The 16,547-nt window shown below is 44.7% G+C and overlaps 1 protein-coding gene across 3 annotated transcripts in view; it reads left to right on the plus strand.

The window, feature by feature from the left end:
• The first annotated feature begins 401 nt into the window (after positions 1 to 401).
• Positions 402 to 16,547, plus strand: part of HTR7 (5-hydroxytryptamine receptor 7) — a 102,051-nt gene continuing 85,905 nt past the window's right edge. Inside the window, exon 1 of one of the 3 annotated variants that reach the window (XM_058671420.1) lies at positions 402 to 1,341. In XM_058671420.1, coding sequence (XP_058527403.1) covers positions 791 to 1,341 — 551 coding nt within the window. In that variant the 5' untranslated portion in view covers positions 402 to 790. The remainder of the gene's footprint in view (positions 1,342 to 16,547) is intronic. The other 2 variants (XM_058671421.1, XM_004583369.4) reach the window with 2 other exon arrangements.

Raw genomic sequence — 16,547 nt, forward strand, 5'->3', positions numbered from 1 at the left:
CGTCGCAGAGTCCGTCAGTCCGCTGTCCTCCCCTCTCCACCCCCAGGTCTCTTCACAAGAGCCAGGAGCCCCTCACCACACGGTGCTTTTACCAACCCGTGAGCAGACAGGCGTCCCAGGCGGCTGCGGCAAGGCCAGCGCCGCGCGGCCGACGGGCTCGGGATCCCGCGAGGCGCGTGCGGCCCCGCCCCCAGCGCGGCGGGGAGGCGCGGGAGCCGAGCGCGGGCTCTCCTCAGCCGGGGAAGCCCGACCCGGGCGCGCGAGGGGCGCGGGCGGAGGCCTGAGGCGGCGGCCTGAGGCGACGGTGGCGGCGGCGGCGGCGGGGAGCGGCGGCGGGGACGTGGCGCGGCTGCCGCAGGGGAGCGGCGGCGGCGGCGGCGGCGGCGGGCGCGAGGGGCGGGGCGCCCTCCGCAACTTCTGCCACCGGGGGTTCGGTCGAGCCGCGCCGCTCACTGAGGGGGCTGCGGTGCGGCCACCGACTCAACCGGGCCTGCCTGCTTGCCAGCCAGCCAGCCAGCCCGCGCGTCCCGGGTGTCCGTCGGGTGCCCGGTGACCTCTCGTTAGGGGACTGCCCCGCGCGGCCCCGCTTCCGTGTTAACCCGCAGCGGCTGGACCGCCCGGGACGTGCGGGACTCGCCAAGGCCAAGCCGGGCGCCCCCCAGCGGCGAGCTGCGGGTCCCATGGCTGGGCCGGGCGGAGCGGAACCGGCGAGGTGAAGCCCCGGGGCCGGCAGCCGGAGCGCGCGTGGCCGGTGCGCCGGCTCCATGGGGCAGCGGCCCACAGCGGCACGATGATGATGGACGTTAACAGCAGCGGCCGCCCGGACTACGGGCACCTCCGCTCTCTGCTTCTGCCGGATGTGGGGCGCGGCGGGCTGCCGGACCTGAGCCCCGACGGTGGTGCGGACAGGGTGGCGGCCACCTGGTCGCCGCACCTGCTGAGTGAGGTCCCTGAGGTGACTGCCAGCCCCGCGTCCACCTGGGACGCGCCCCCGGACAATGCCTCTGGCTGCTGGGAACAGATCAACTATGGCAGCACCGAGAAAGTTGTGATCGGTTCCATCCTGACGCTCATCACGCTGCTGACGATCGCGGGCAATTGCCTGGTGGTGATCTCCGTGTGCTTCGTCAAGAAGCTCCGCCAGCCCTCCAACTACCTGATCGTGTCCCTGGCGCTGGCCGACCTCTCGGTGGCCGTGGCGGTCATGCCCTTCGTCAGCGTCACCGATCTCATCGGGGGCCAGTGGATCTTTGGCCACTTCTTCTGCAATGTCTTCATCGCCATGGACGTCATGTGCTGCACAGCCTCGATCATGACCCTGTGCGTGATCAGCATAGACAGGTAAGGGCCAGGCTGCGCGCCGTGTCCCCGGAGTCTGGCCAGGGCTGTTGGGGGCAGCTCAGTCCCCATCCCCGCGCGCGCGTTCGCCCTTTCCTGGGAGGCTCCAGCTCGTAGCTGGGGTGAAGGGCTGCGTTTGGAACACAGCCCCGCACATCCGCCCCGCACCAACCAGACAACTTTAATCCCGGCACGGCCTGTGTGCACCCTTGAAAAGAGAGACCCACACGTCTCTGGCTTGGTTTCCTGAGCGTTTTGTAAGACCAGACTTGGAGTATTACAATTGTAATTACAGAGTGTTACAGAGCGCTTCCACCAGGGGGTCCCTTGGCTTGGGTTTCCCCAGGAAGCCTTTGGATGCTTTCTGACTTGACAGACCCTTGCTGCGAGGCCCCCCTCTGAAAGAGTCCGGGAGAAAAACCACGGTGCTTCCCCCAGCACTGCTGAAAGGGCCTTGGGTGGTCCCAGCTCCGGCAGTCTGCGGGAGTCGCTCGCTCGTCCCTGGCTGCGTTCTTGCGGGAAGCTGGTGTCGGTGTTCGGCAGCCCTGCCCTTACTGACTGGAGCCCAGTTCCGCATCTGTCCCCCCCACCAGTCTCCCCAAAGGTCGGTTCCAGCCTTTCGGCTCGCTCCCTGTGTGACACTTGCCCTCATTGGAGTGAGGCAGAGGCTGTCGCCAGCCCGGGGTGCTGGGGGAAAACGCTGCTGCGTTGGGTGTCCTCCCCAGAGTTTGTTCAGAGCTAGTCCTTGGCGCTAGAATATCCTGTAACTTCCAGTATGGGCTCACGGCTCCTTGGCTGCAAACTTAGCTCCGATGTGTTTGAAACTGAACTTTTAAACTTTAATATTTATACTCAGAACACGGCTGGTGTTTGGTAGCCAGACAGTAGAGTATCCTGTTGTTCAGCGATAGGGAGAAAATGCCGCTGCTTTTCGCAGTGGACCTGCAGGACATTTAGATGCATAGGTCTTTCAGCAGGGGAGAAATAACTGATGCCTTCAGGGGTGGTCTGGCATGTAACTGAGATCCTCCCCCCCTTGAAAACACTGCTCTGGGTGGTTTTTTTGAGATTTAAAATGTTGTTTTACAGTTTGTCTAGGGCTTATAATTACTAAAGAAAAGGAATGAAAGGCCAGAAAAAGTTTTCAAAGGGAAAAAAAATCATTGCAGCTGTATTTAGTTCACGATTTAGGTTCATTTTTTTCAAGACTGGCCCTGCCATTTCCTGTGTCATGACAGGTGCTACTGGCAACGAATGAGGGGCTGTTCAAAGAACAGGGCGTGACCTGCAGAGGTGAGAGTAGGAGTACCAAGTTGGCCGCAGAAGTTCCAAATTACCGTAGTTCAGAATGACAAAGACGTGTGCGCTTACAGTCTGGCGGTGGCAACAGCAGGTGGGAGAGTGCACTCAACACGCACAGCAAGGATATACACGAATTATAATTCATAAATCTGACTGCTCGGCCACCAAAACAAGGCTCCTTGCATGAATGGAGTCCTTTTAAATGGAACTTGCTGTCGTAAAATAATTTTTAGGCTGCAGGCAGTGCTTTTATAAACTTTTCTTTTTTCATTCCATTATGGATAAGTGATAAATAAATAACACATGGTGCTCATCCATCTTCTAAGACAGCCTATGCTTCTGTTATCCTGGGCACTTTCAAGTTTGACAGAGCTCGCCTTGTGAAGTCTGTGCAGGGTTTCAAGGCCTGCTTTACTCCACGCCAGTGTGTCTTAGCACCGGCAGGGGTTTCCAGAATACAGAGAATAGGCTCATTCCTTTGGCAAAAGCTGTAATGTCTTAACTGTAGCTTCCGGATTGTCACAAATTCTGGTAATATGGGCATAAAGACTCTTTTATTTTCTATGAGAATTGATCAGTGGGTGAATTTCCTTGTTTTTTTTTTTTGGTTGAGATTTATTTATTTATTTTTAAAGATTTATATTTTTTTTATTGGAAAGGCAGAGAGGAGCGACAGAGAGGAAGATATTCCATCTGCTGATTCATTCCCCAAGTGACCGCAATGGCTGGAACTGTGCCGATCCAAAGCCAGGAGTCAGGAGCTTCTTCTGGGTATCCCACATGGGTGCGGGGTCCCAAGGCCTTGGTCTATCCTCAACTGCTATCCCAAGTCACAAGCAGGGAGCTAGAAGGGAAATGAAACAGCGAGATATGAATTGGCACGCACTTGGGATCCCAGCGTATGCAAGGCAAGAATTGTGGCTACTAGGCTACTGTGTCGGGCCCAAGCTTCAGTTATTTTTTATCAGAAAGGCAGAGTCACAGAGAGGAGAGACTTAGGGAAACATCTTCCATCAGCTGGTTTACTTCCCAAATGGTTGCAATGGCCAAAGCTGAACCAGCAAGGAGCCAGAAGCCTCTTCTGAGTCTCCCGCATGGATGCAGGGCCCCAGGGCATTGGGCCTTCCTTCACTGCTTTACCAAACCATAAGCAGAGAGCTGGATGAGAGGTGGAGCAGATGGGACATGAACTAACACACACAGGATGCTAGCTCTTACAGGTGGAGGATTAGCCAATTGTGCCATCGAGCTGCCCCTAGAATGATGGTTTTTTAAAATGTTTAATTATATGAAATACACAGATAATAAATGTCCAATTTGACCTGTATAACTAATGTTACAGTTGAGATATAGAGTAATTTTTCATTCTTATGTTCTCTCTAGGGTTATCTTTTAAAAATAAAAATAAAATTATCTTTTAAATATAATTTCTAAACATGCACAATGGATTTATAATATATTGCTTAGAGAACTTATGTAAGGATGCAAAGTATGAGTATAGAGGAATGGTGAGGACTAAATTTGGGAGAGTGGCTGCCTCTCTTGGAGTTGGGGTGATGAGGGAATATGCTTATGAGTTATACTGGAAATTTTTTACTTCTTTATTTTTGTTGGTATTAGGTACAGTTTTCCTATTTTTCTATAACCTTTTATATGTCTGATGTATATTTAAGTTTAAAAGCCACTTGTTTTGAAATGCACATGGAAGAGTACACACACATGCCTATGGGCCTTGATAAAGTCATTGAATATATCCACGTGAGCAACCTATCAGGAAAGCGAGCATTGCCACCCCACGGGGTCCAGTCTCATCTCTCTTGGAAACCTCCAGAGATAACCATGTGCTGTTAGCATGGTCCAAGTCTGTGTGGCCAGTACTTCCCATTCCCACAAGGGCATACAATTTAGTCTTTTGACTTTGATTTCTTCTGGCAAGGCAGTCTCTGTGAGACTGATCCACCATTTTTAGCTGGCCAGAGGCCCACTCATTTTTATTGCATCACATGGGAATGCTACTGTTTATCTGTTCACTTGTAGGTGGTCATTTAAATCATTTCCAGTTTCTTATGATTAGTAATAGTGTTGCTCTGAGCATTAATTTGTATATACATGTGAATATAATGTGGGAAATGTGGTACATGAGTGCATTTTAATTCTGTCTATCCAACACGTCTTTTGTGATATCATCAAACCTTTCGTATCTGTTGATTTTAAAACACACTTTTATATCATTGCCTTTTTGGAAAAACCAGATATGCATTTTGAGCATTACAGATTACTTTTAGACTTACTTTATGTATTTGAAAGGCAGACTTACACAGAAACAGGGACAGATGGAGATGTTCATTCACTGGTTCATCCCCCAGATGGCCACAACATTAAGGGTTGGGCCAACCGGAAGCCTAGAACCAGGAGTTTCTTCTAGGTCTCCCCCATGGATCCGGGGACCCAGCACTTGGGCCATTGTCCACTGCTTTTCATCGTCCTGCTGCAATTAGCAGAGAGTTGGATCAGACATGGAGCAGCTTTATGGGATGCTGGTATTGCAGGAGATGGTAACTTGGTATACCAGAATGCCATCCCCATTGTTTTTGTTTTAAACAGTTCATATTTATTATTTACTCATACGTTTGTCTTTTTTTAGTTCCTTCTTATTTCTTTTTAATTTTTTTGTACACTATCATATTCCCATTTAGAATCATTTTCTTCTGACCAATTCGCATTCCATCACTATGTTCTAGCTTGTCTGTAAATGAGTCTTTATTTTCACTGAGTATAGAATTCTGTTAAGGCAGATTTTATTGCTAGTTCTTTAATACATTGTTCCATTGTCTTCAGAGTTCCATTGTTTCTGTTGAAAAATCAGTCATCAGCCAACATTGTTATTCTTCTGTTCAAGTAATATATTTTTCTCCACTAGCTACATTTAGGGTTTTCTAATTTTATCCTTTAATTTGATAATTTTTCTGTGACATTCCTAGTCCTGGTTTAACTATTTTTTTTTTGTTTTGTTTATCAGTTGCTTAACACTGCTTGACCTTTTTGTGATTTTTGTGCTGGTTCTTTACTAGCTTTCATGAATTTGCTATTCAAATACTTCTATTGTTCCATTTTCCTTTTCTAGGTCTCAAACTACATATATGAGCATACATGGATTTAAAAAATAAATTTTTTTACCTAAATTAAACTTACCTTTCTATTTCAGTTCCATAATCTTGAGATATTCTTGTATTTAAGACTTTCATATGTATCACATATTTCTGTTACATGCTTCTACATATTTCCCATTTCATTTTTTCTCCATGCTTCAGTTTTGAAAAGTTTTTGACTTGCCTTCTGGTTTATTAGTTATGTCTTCTGCTGTGTCTAATATGTTACTCATCAATTGAGTTTGTAATTTCAGTTATTGTATCTTACAGCACTAGCAATTTCATTTTATTATTTTCTGTGTAGGGGAAGAGAGAAAGGGAAAGGGACGGGATGAGACAGCAAGATTGAGCGTGCACATGCACGTGCATACGTGCGTGTAAAAGAGATATAGCTTTTAAGTGATAATTCAGTCTCTGAAAGCCTGGCACAGTAGGGCAGGGTCAGGCTAAAGATAGGTGCCTGGGACTCAATCCAGGTATACCATATCAAAGACAGAGACCCAAGTAGCTGAGCTCTCATCTGCTGCCTCTCAGGATACGCATTAGCAGAAACATGGATTAGGAGCAAAAAAACCCTGGAATTCAAACCAGGTATTCCAGGATGGGATGTGTCAGGTGATTGTCTTCTTCTCTTCTCTTCTCTTCTCTTCTCTTCTCTTCTCTTCTCTTCTCTTCTCTTCTCTTCTCTTCTCCTCTCCTCTCCTCTCCTCTCCTCTCTTCTCCTCTCCTTTCTTTTCCTTTCCTTCCTCCCTTCCTTCCTTCCTTCCTTCCTTCCTTCCTTCCTTCCTTCCTTCCTTCCTTTCTTCCTTCCTTCCTTCCTTCTTTCCTTCCTTCCTTCCTTCCTTTATTTCTTTAATTATTTTCTGAGGATTTTAATTCCCTGGTGGGATTCTGTCACATTTTCATGTATGTTCTCTGTCTTGCTGTATTTTTCAGTGTATTAGCCATGGTTAAGCTTCTTTGCTCACTAAGCCCAGTATCTACATCACAGTAATTTCTTCATGTGATCTGTTTTCTTTCTAGATTTGTGTTTCATGTCTTGGCACGCCTGGCAAGTTTTGGTTGTATATTCAACATTTAGTATGAAAAAATTATGTTATGGGTAATGTTATTTTCCTTCGAGAAAACAGCCACTCAGCAGGCATCTTGGCAGACTGATTTCTTTGAATTGGGGACTGAGCTGTCAGTTTCATTTTAATTTTGATTAAAACTCTGCTGTAATAGGCAGATACCTCTTTTCAGCTTTCTTGGTGTTTCTGCTGGGAACCTGGATTATCCTCCTTGACTTCTCCCCATGGTTAGCCCAGAACTCTGATTTTTGTGTTCTTCAAAACTGAAGCTTTCCAGACTCCTACTGAACCCTTTTTCGGAGCCTTTTCCTTGCATTTTTAATCTCCTGCCTTATAGTTTTAACAATTTGTACGTGTTCTGAGGGAAACACCAGAAAAGTGCCAGGTTTAATTTTCTGTTGTCTTCTTGCTGGCGTATGGATCTCTGATGTCTCTGACTTTTATTTCTCTTGCCACTGGAGCTTTCTCAAAGATCTTTTTGGCATTCTGCCTCTTCATTGCAACCCTTTCCTAAGGCTCTTGAATTCTCAGCTCCTTAATTATTACTCAGTTTTGGCAAGTACTCCAAGGAAAAGATGTTCTGTGGGATTCTGGCTAACCTCTCTGAGGTTCATCCTTCTCTAGAATTTTGTTCCCCAAAGCACCAGTTTCTCAACAACTCCATGATGCTTTTGAGCCAATAAGTATGTGAATGTGTGTAGGGGTGTGCTGGTACTTTATCCAACCATTTTAGTTGTTTTTAGCAGAATTAATCCAAGACATCAAGCTAGAAGTGGACGTATGCTGGACATATTTTTAATCTGTACAAATATAGACATATGATTATGCACATTTCATGCCTTCATTGACTTTTTGTTTTACTTGAAATAAAATTCAGACTCTAACAAATCTGCAAGGTCCTTGGTTTGTACCTGGTCACTGCTCAAGCATCTTGAACCATATTCCATCTTGTTTTCCACATGCCAGTCTTAATGATCTTCTCCAGGTATGCCATTATACCAAATTCTCCCCTGCCTCAGGCCCCCTTCATAAAATCTCATACAGCCATGTGATGCATTAACAGTGTTTCAGTCAGTGATGGAACAGGTAGATCATGGTGATTCCATAAGATTTTTTCACCTACTGACATCGTAGCTGTCTTAGTTCATATAGATTCTGTGATGTTTGCACAGAAGCCAAATCATTGAACAGTGCATTTCTAGGACATACCTCCACCGTTTACCAACAAACGCCTGTGTTTGTAAAACCTAATTTTATGTCTGAAATGCTGTTCCCTAAAATGTGCTTTGGATCCCAAGTTCGAAAGCTTTAGAGTGTTTACTCTTTTTAAAAATAGATTTATTTCTATCTGAGAGCATATTTACAGAGAGAGAATAAGAGAGAGATTTTCCATCTACTAGTTCACTTCCCAAAGGACTGCAATGCCCAGAACTGAACCCATCTGAAGTTGGGAGCTAGGAGCTTCTTCCTGCCCTCCACATGGGCACCCTTCCACATGGGTGCAAGATCCCAAGGCTTTGGGTCATCTTCTACTGTTTTTCATAGTCCATAGGTAGGGAGATGGATTGGAAGTGGAATAGCTTGGACTAGAACTGGCATCCATGGGATGCCAGTGATGCAGCTAAAGGATTAGCTTGCGTCTGCCCTAGCTTCACAGTATGTAAGATAAGAATTATAAGAATTGTAAGATAAGAATGGATAAGAATTGTAGTGTCTGAAAGAGACCAGGGATTGGAGTGAAGTAATTATTATTGGGACTGTTAATTGGTGACCTACTTGAAAATTGTGTTAAATTGTGTAAATTTTTACAGATACCTATTCCTGTGATCTCATTTTACTATACCTGCCCTCCCATTCCTGACCCCCCTTCCAGAACTTTTGATTCTGTGAGTCTGGGGTGGTGTCCAAAAATTTGCATTTACGTTATGGAGATAAGAAGGGGGTTGGACAAGAGTACTCAAGTACAATGAAATGGAAGGAACAAATTGTGTTCTGTGGCACAGTTTGGTGACAGCCGTTCACAATAGCCTGTTATACAGTTTCTGAAGAACTAGAAGAGAAGCTCTTGAAGACTTGAACACAAAATAATGACACATATATGAAAATGTTAATTACCCTGTTTGATCGGGATACATTGTATACGCATGTTGCACATATGGGAAGTATCACACTGAAGCCCAGAAATACAAACAATTTTTACATGTTAATTAAGATAATTTAAAAAAAGATTATTTAAGGAGGAGAAAAGGATGCAGATTCTTATTTAAAGCTAGTGGATCCAGATATCTGGAGAGGGATCCTGGATAATTTTTAACACACTCTCCAGCTGAGTTTTAAACATAATTGGATCTTTAGAAAGCTTACCATGTGCCAAATATTGTTTAGGTAACACCTTGTGAACTGTGTATCATTATCCACTTTATAGGTTAGGACACTGATTTTGGATGACCACTGAACTTGGCCAAAGTGGGTGATAGAATAGGACAGTAAGTACTTGTAACACAGCTTTAGAATTCATGCTTTCTAGCACCGCAGTGCCTGGCTCAGCTTATGGCCTTTATATTTTGAGAACCACTAACAAACTAATTAAAACTAGAAAGCAAAATCACCAAGTGATCCTAGTACTTTGTGTCTTGGAATTGTGCATGGAAAGCTCTTGTTATATCACAGTGAAAAGACACAAGTTCTAAAGAAATACAGAAAACAAACCAATTTCAGTAAGTATTTTAAACAGTGTGATAAAAATTTAGAGGCATGTTTAACAGTTGAGAAGAGTAAACCTAGTATATCCATCTTACAATTTGAACAAAAATCAATTTATAGGCATTTTACTGAGTGCAGACTTTGGAAATTTTTCTCTTCTTGCCATTAGTCGATTTAAAAAGTGATTTTTATTTATTGGAAAGGCAGGTATACACACATACACACAGAGAGAGTGTCAGCGAGTGCACTTCCATCCTGTTCACGCCCCCAATGCCCCAAAGCAGTGGAGGCTGGGTCAAAGCCAGAGCTGGATCTTGGACCCTGTCTCCCACCTTGTGGCAGGGATCCAGCCATCTGCTGCCTCCCAGGGTATGCACTTTTTGGCAAAAAGCTGAAATCAGCAGAGGAACTAGGCCTTGAACCCAACTGCTCCAGTATAGGATGGTAGTGTCCCAAGTATTGTCTTAACAATTGTGCTAAATTCAGTATGGAGGGAGGGCTTTTTGGAGGAGCTGAGGGAATCCCAGAACCTATGAAACTGTGTCCTAAAACAAAATTAAAAGAGAAAAACGTACACTGTGTCATGATTTTAAGTAAATTTCAGATGTTCTGTCATTTTGCTGATATCTACTTTGGAGGATCATAAATACAAGCAGAGCAGTAGAAGCAGAATATGAAATTATAAGATATTTCTGACCCATTCGTTTAAAGGGTGTGGAAGCCTTTGTTGCCTAGGGCCATGGGATACTTATAGTGTCATTCATTGGCTATTCAAAATTACCAAGTTAAAAATTGTCTTGAAGGTCCAGTGCAATGGCTCAGTGGCTAATATTCTCGTTTTGCACATGCCAGGATCCCATATGGGTGCTGATTTGTGTGTCCTGGCTGCTCCACTTGCCATCCACTTCCTCTGATTGTGGCCTGGGAAGGCAGCGGAGGATGGTCCAAGGTCTTGGGACCCTGCACCCATGTGGGGGACGTGGAGGAAACTCCTGATTCCTGGCTTTGGATCTGCTTGGCTCCTGTCATTGTGGCCACTTAGGTAGTGAACCAGTGGATGGAAGATCTTTCTATATCTCCTTCTGTATGTAAATCTGCCTTTCCAAAACTAAATAAGTAAATAAGTAAACTCTTAAAAAATATTGCCATTTGGGTTTGTTCCTTTGTGAAATGTCTGCCCATTTCCCGTGCCCATTTCTTGAGTGGCTTGTTTGTTTTGGCATTTTGGTTGTTTTGTAGTTCTTTGTATATTCTGGAGATTAGCCCTCTATCACCTACATAGTGCACGAAGATCTTCTCCCACTCTGTGGGTTGCTTTTTTTACTTTGTTGATTGTTTCCCTTGCTGTACAGAAGCTTCTTAGTTTGATGAGGTCCCATTTGTTTATTCTGGTCTTGATTGCTATTGCTTTTGGTGTCCTTTTTAGGAAGTCGGGACCTACCCCTATATCTTGTAGAGTATTTCCAACATTTTCTTCCAAAAGTTTGAAGGTTTCTGGATGTAGGTTTAGATCTTTTATCCATTTAGATTTGATCTTAGTGTATGGTGAGAGATGTGGGTCTATCTTTTTGTTTCTGCAGGCTATTAACCAGTTGTCCCAATAGCATTTATTGAACAGACCTTCCCATTTGCCTGGATTGTCGTTTGTCTTTTTGTCAAAGATTATTTGGCTGTATTTGTGTGGGTTCCCTTCTGGGTTTCTATCCTGCTCCATTGATCTTCCTCTCTATCTTTGTGCCAGTACCAGGCTGTTTTGATAACCACTGCCCTATAGTATGTCCAGAGGTCTGGAACTGTGATTCCCCCTGCTAACTTCCTGTCCTTCAGGATGGTTCTAGCTATCCGTGGTTTTTTGTGCTTCCAGATGAACCTTTGAATCATTGTTTCCAGTTCCATGAAGAATGTTTTGGGCAATTTGATTGGGATTGCGTTGAGTGTATATATTGCTTTTGGCAGTATAGACATTTTAATGATATTTATTTTACCCATCCAGGAGCATGGGATGTTACAAAAGATTTATTGGATTTCAAGTCCTGTCTGTGGTTGGCTTGGCAGGTTTACACCAAAGGATTTCACTAGATGTATAGTGAAACGTAGCCATTCTGCAAACCTGATGTAAAGTTTTTAAACAACCAGCATTGTTTTAGGATATACATAAGTGGTATTATTTATAAAGAAGAGGAAGGAGGTGTGTATTAGGAGAATGAAGGCAGTTAATCCTTCTAGGAATGGAGGAGAATGATCAGAGAGGTATGCTTATGAGGTGATAGAGAAAGTTCTATTCTTGCCTGGCATGGTAATTACACAGGATTCACTTTCCAAAATTATTGTTGAAGCATCCCTGTGTAATTTAGTCACTTCCTGGTCTATTTGTGTGTGTGTGTTTTAAATGGTATTAAGGACTAACGTATTCATTTGGTGACATCCTGTGTGAGGTGCATGAATACTTGGATTTATATCTATTATATGATTTATCTGTATAGATGCAATTATTGTTTATATGTTCTCAGCAACCAGTAATTTTCAGTTGCATGTATGAGGGCAGGAGCCATCTTTGGGTCACACACAGTTACAGGAACTCATCTGGCTTATTTGCAAGAGCCTGTACTATTTAGTTCTGACTGGCGTCTGGCTGAAGTCTTGCTTTCTCGCCAGGTACTGTGACTCATTCCCTTCAATGCTTTGAGTTTTGATCTTGGCTTTAATTCTGCTGTGATCAGCAGTGCAGGAGGCATTCTGGCTTCTCCAGATTGTCTTTCTCTTAGAAGGAAATCCTCCTTGCTCATCTCTTAAAATTAATTGTCAGCTTGTTGGTACATTTGAAGTATTGACAGTATTCTCGCTTGATTCTGTTATGGAGAGGTGAGAGGAAGGAGAAGAAATAGTTCTTATGGCTTCTTTCTTTTTGGAAATAACTAACAGGAAGTAGCACCTCTGGGGAGAATGGCAGCAGTTAATGTTTAACGCTTTGCTGTTTGCAGACTATGTCCATTACAGAATCTTCACTTTGATCTTCCCTACAGCATCATGAGGTGTGCATTGTTATTTCTACTCAATGTAGGAGCTTGAGGCTGGTGGGGTGGGAAGGGACTTGTGAATTGGAAGGAATCTGGGTCAAACTTCCTCAAATATAGTGAGTTTAGGTAAATGTAAGTATGTATGTAACGATAGTAATAAAAGCTGAGACATAGGCTTTGAGGAAGATAAAACCTGATTAGGTTTTAAATGTAGAACTTGTTGATGAAAAAGCCAGGGAGTATCCCAGGCAAGGAGACAGAAGATGCCAAGAGCATGGGGGCAGTGAATGCATATAAACTCAGAGAGGGAGCTGGGAGGCTTCATCAGGGAATGACTGGCACAGGAAAAGCCCCGGTCAGTAAGACTTCATCCCTGTGGCAGATGCTGCTGATTGTTGAGCCCTCCACTCCCTCCTTTCCTTCTTAGTTATGGGAGTTCCTGCTTCTGACCCAGGATGTGACTGCCTAGATAGACTGTATAACCTAGCTTCCTTTGCAGTGCACTGTGGCCATGCTGCTAAATTTGGTCCAAGGAATGTTAGCAGAAGTGTTATGTTTCAGCTTCCTGGAAGCTTGCTTCAAGACAGTTGCCTTCTTTATCATTGTCCTTTCCTCCATGTTGTTAGAATATGAATATGGTGGACAGAGCTGTGGCCTGTTGGTCAAGAGAACAGTAGGTACCATGGATGGGGAAAGAAGAGCATGTGCCAGAGGGTGGCCTGGATGCCGGAGGAAGGGCAACTGGAACCCAGACTTCTTATTAGCTGATAAATGGACACAGGTATGTCATTTATGAAACTGAGCTCAATCTCAGCTGCTGTAAGTACGTACCGGAGTCTTTCCCTGCTCATTTTGCCTTCCCTTAGATGACCATCACACATCATTGTGAGGGTGTAACCGTGAAAATCCTCAGAAATCTTGCTCCCGTGTTCTGAGTGACTTTGGTGCTGCTTGAGTTTCTAGACACTCTCTATGGGACATCCTATTGAATCTTCACAGTGTCTTTGTAAATGGTGTCTGTGCATTATGTCATTGAGCATCTGTACTGGACAAAGCTGATCAAGGCTCACATGGAAACTCTCGGTCTTATCCTGCGGGTGAGAAAGCTGAGTAAACTCTATCATATTATTTGCCATGGGAACAGACTGAAACAACACCATTAATGTTTCACTACATCATTGTGGCTGTTGCTGTTAGAGGAGGATGGTCTTAGTTTATCATTCAAGCTCCTTTCTGACTCTGTTCTGTTTTAATCTGATATGCTCCCGCATCAACACCTTTCTTTTCAGTATTGCATTAGAATAAAACTATTGTTGTTCTTCCCAGGCTCTCTTTCCGTAGATGGCATATATGTGCACCCAGTTGCTTTCAAGATATTTGAATGTCAGTGTTGAAACTTCCCATTCAGGTTCCACCAAGTGAATGCAAATCCTGCCAATTTTCCCTTGAAATTTCACCACCCTGCCCTCAACTCAACCCAAGTTCCCATCATCTTTCATTCACACCACTGAAAATAGCCTGCCAGAATATCCCTGTCTCTTTCCTTGACTTCTGTTCATTCAGAATGCAGAAGCCTGTTACACAATTTTGGCTGTACTTCTGATTCACCCGAGTAATAGTAATAGTAATAATAATAATAATAATAATAATAATAGGGCTCGGCAGCGTGGCCTAGTGGCTAAGGTGCTCGCCTTGATCCCATATGGCCACTGGTTCTAATCCTGGCGGCTCCACTTCCTCTCTATCTCTCCTCCTCTCAGTATATCTGACTTTGTAATAAAAATAAAATAAATCTTTAAAAAAATAATAATAATATTAAAAAATTACCAGTAAGGCCAGTGCAGTAGAACAGCATGCTAATTTTCCGCCTATGGTGCCAGCATCCCAAATGGGCATTGGGTCTACTCTGGCTACTCTACTTACAATCCAGCTAACTCCCTGATAATGGTCTAGGAAAGCAGTAGATGATCACCCAAGTGCTTGGGCCCCTGCACCCGTGTGTGAGGCCTGGAAGGAGCTCCTGGCTCCCAGCTTTGAGCTAGTCTAGCTCTGGCCATGATGGCCATTTAGGGAGTGAACAAGAAGGTGGAATCTCTCTGTCTTTCCTGTGTCTCTGTAATTCTAACTTTTAAGTAAGAATGAATAAATTTTTTTGAATAAATTTTTAAAAGTACCAGTGCTTACCTCCCCTGTCTCACTTCAAGAGACCAGATTTAGTTAGTCTGAGAGGGCCTGGGCATCAATGTGTTTCAAAATGTCTCCTGGGGGTTGGTGTTGTGGTGTAGTGGATTAAACCATCACTTTTGGTGCTGGCATCCTATATCAGAGTATTAATTATAGTCTTCTATTGAGCTGTTTGCTCATGTGCTTTGGGAAGCAGGAGCTGATTGCCCAGGTGCTTGGGTCCCTGCCACCCATGCGAGAGACCAGCATGGAGTCCTGACTACTGTCTTTGACTTTGACATGATCCAGTCCCAGCCTTGGAAGCCATTTGGAAGGTGAACCAGAGCACAGAAATTTGGCAAGTCTCTTTCTCTGCCTTTCAGATCAATCAATCTCTAAAAACATCCCTTTGGTTTTTTCATTGTGTACCCCGAGGGGCAATCCTTGAGATGGGCTGATCTTTAAAACATGCAAATGAGTTTATATTCATGATTCCCAAATTTGCTTTCACACTAAGATCACCTGATGACATGGTTTAGATGTAGTTTAGTGTATCCCCAAAGTTTCGTGTGTTGAAAGTTAATCCCATTGTGAAGGTCACTTAAATCTGCTTCTGGTGGGGGCAGCCCAGGCATCAGTACCTGCTGGTATATGTGTGGGCTTGGTCATGGGTTGGGTCAGGCTGAGCTAAACTGTAGCACTCAGGTTAGATGTATAGGTGAGCAGGATGGGATGCAGGATGGACTGGACTAATCTGCTACACATATTGGCAAGTGCAGGAACCAGGGCTGGGAGTGGGCCTGGTGGGGGTTATTGAGGGCCAACCCAACTAGGCTGCAGTTCACACTGGTGTGCATAAGGGCCAGACTTGTGGCGGGCTGGTTTGGATTAATCCGTAGTACCCAAGGGTTTTGCCTAAGACCATGGGGCTTAGCACAGAGCTGACTAGGCAACTGCAGTTACTCGAGTGTACATAGCCTAATGTAGGTAATGGACTGAACCAAACCTCCCCCTAGCTGGTGTGCACTAGAATCAGTCTGAGATCACCCTGGGCAGTTACTTGGGGGACCCATCAACTGGACCACTGGACTCAAAACTGGCCACAGAGAAAATTACAAGAATTGTAGTCTGATTTTGGAATGCATGTATTGTACTGGGCTTCCTCAATTTTTGATGTCTGTGCAGTGGACAGCATGCTGAAATGCACATGGGCAACATGGCAGCCAGCTCATTTAGGCCTGCAGAGGATGTCAAGTGTCATGTCAGAGGATGGAAAACTGAAGAGGTTGGACAACTGTCCTGGCCAAGCTTTGGCAGCATGTGTCTTGGCAAGTGGATGCACTAAGGTAGATTTTGTCAGCCAGTAGGCCTTGCAGACTCTGTCAGCCAATAGGCCTTGTGGAGATTTTCTCGACTTTGGGGAACATGCCTCAACCTTCCCTACCCTAGTCAGAGGTCCACATGGGCATACATTCTTGTGAACTATATAGACAACATCGAAATTAAAATATAATAACTTGGGGGCCAAAAAAGATTTACTTATTTATGCGAAAGGCAGAAAGAGAGAGAGAGAAGATTTTTCATCCACTTGTTCACCTTCCAAATGAGAGGATGGAGAGGGGGAGAGGGAGAAAGAAGCAGAGAGAGAGAGAGGGAGAAAAATCAAAAGAGGAATCTTTCATCCATTGCTTCAGTCCTCAGATACCCACAGGTGGGGCTGGGCCATCCTGAAACCAGGAGTCAGGAACCCCAGTGCTGGGCAGTGATTTGCTGTCTCAGTCATAGGATAGGAAGCTGGCTTGGAA

The sequence above is a fragment of the Ochotona princeps genome, chromosome 13 (genome assembly GCF_030435755.1).
Source record: "Ochotona princeps isolate mOchPri1 chromosome 13, mOchPri1.hap1, whole genome shotgun sequence".
Lineage (NCBI taxonomy): Eukaryota > Metazoa > Chordata > Mammalia > Lagomorpha > Ochotonidae > Ochotona > Ochotona princeps.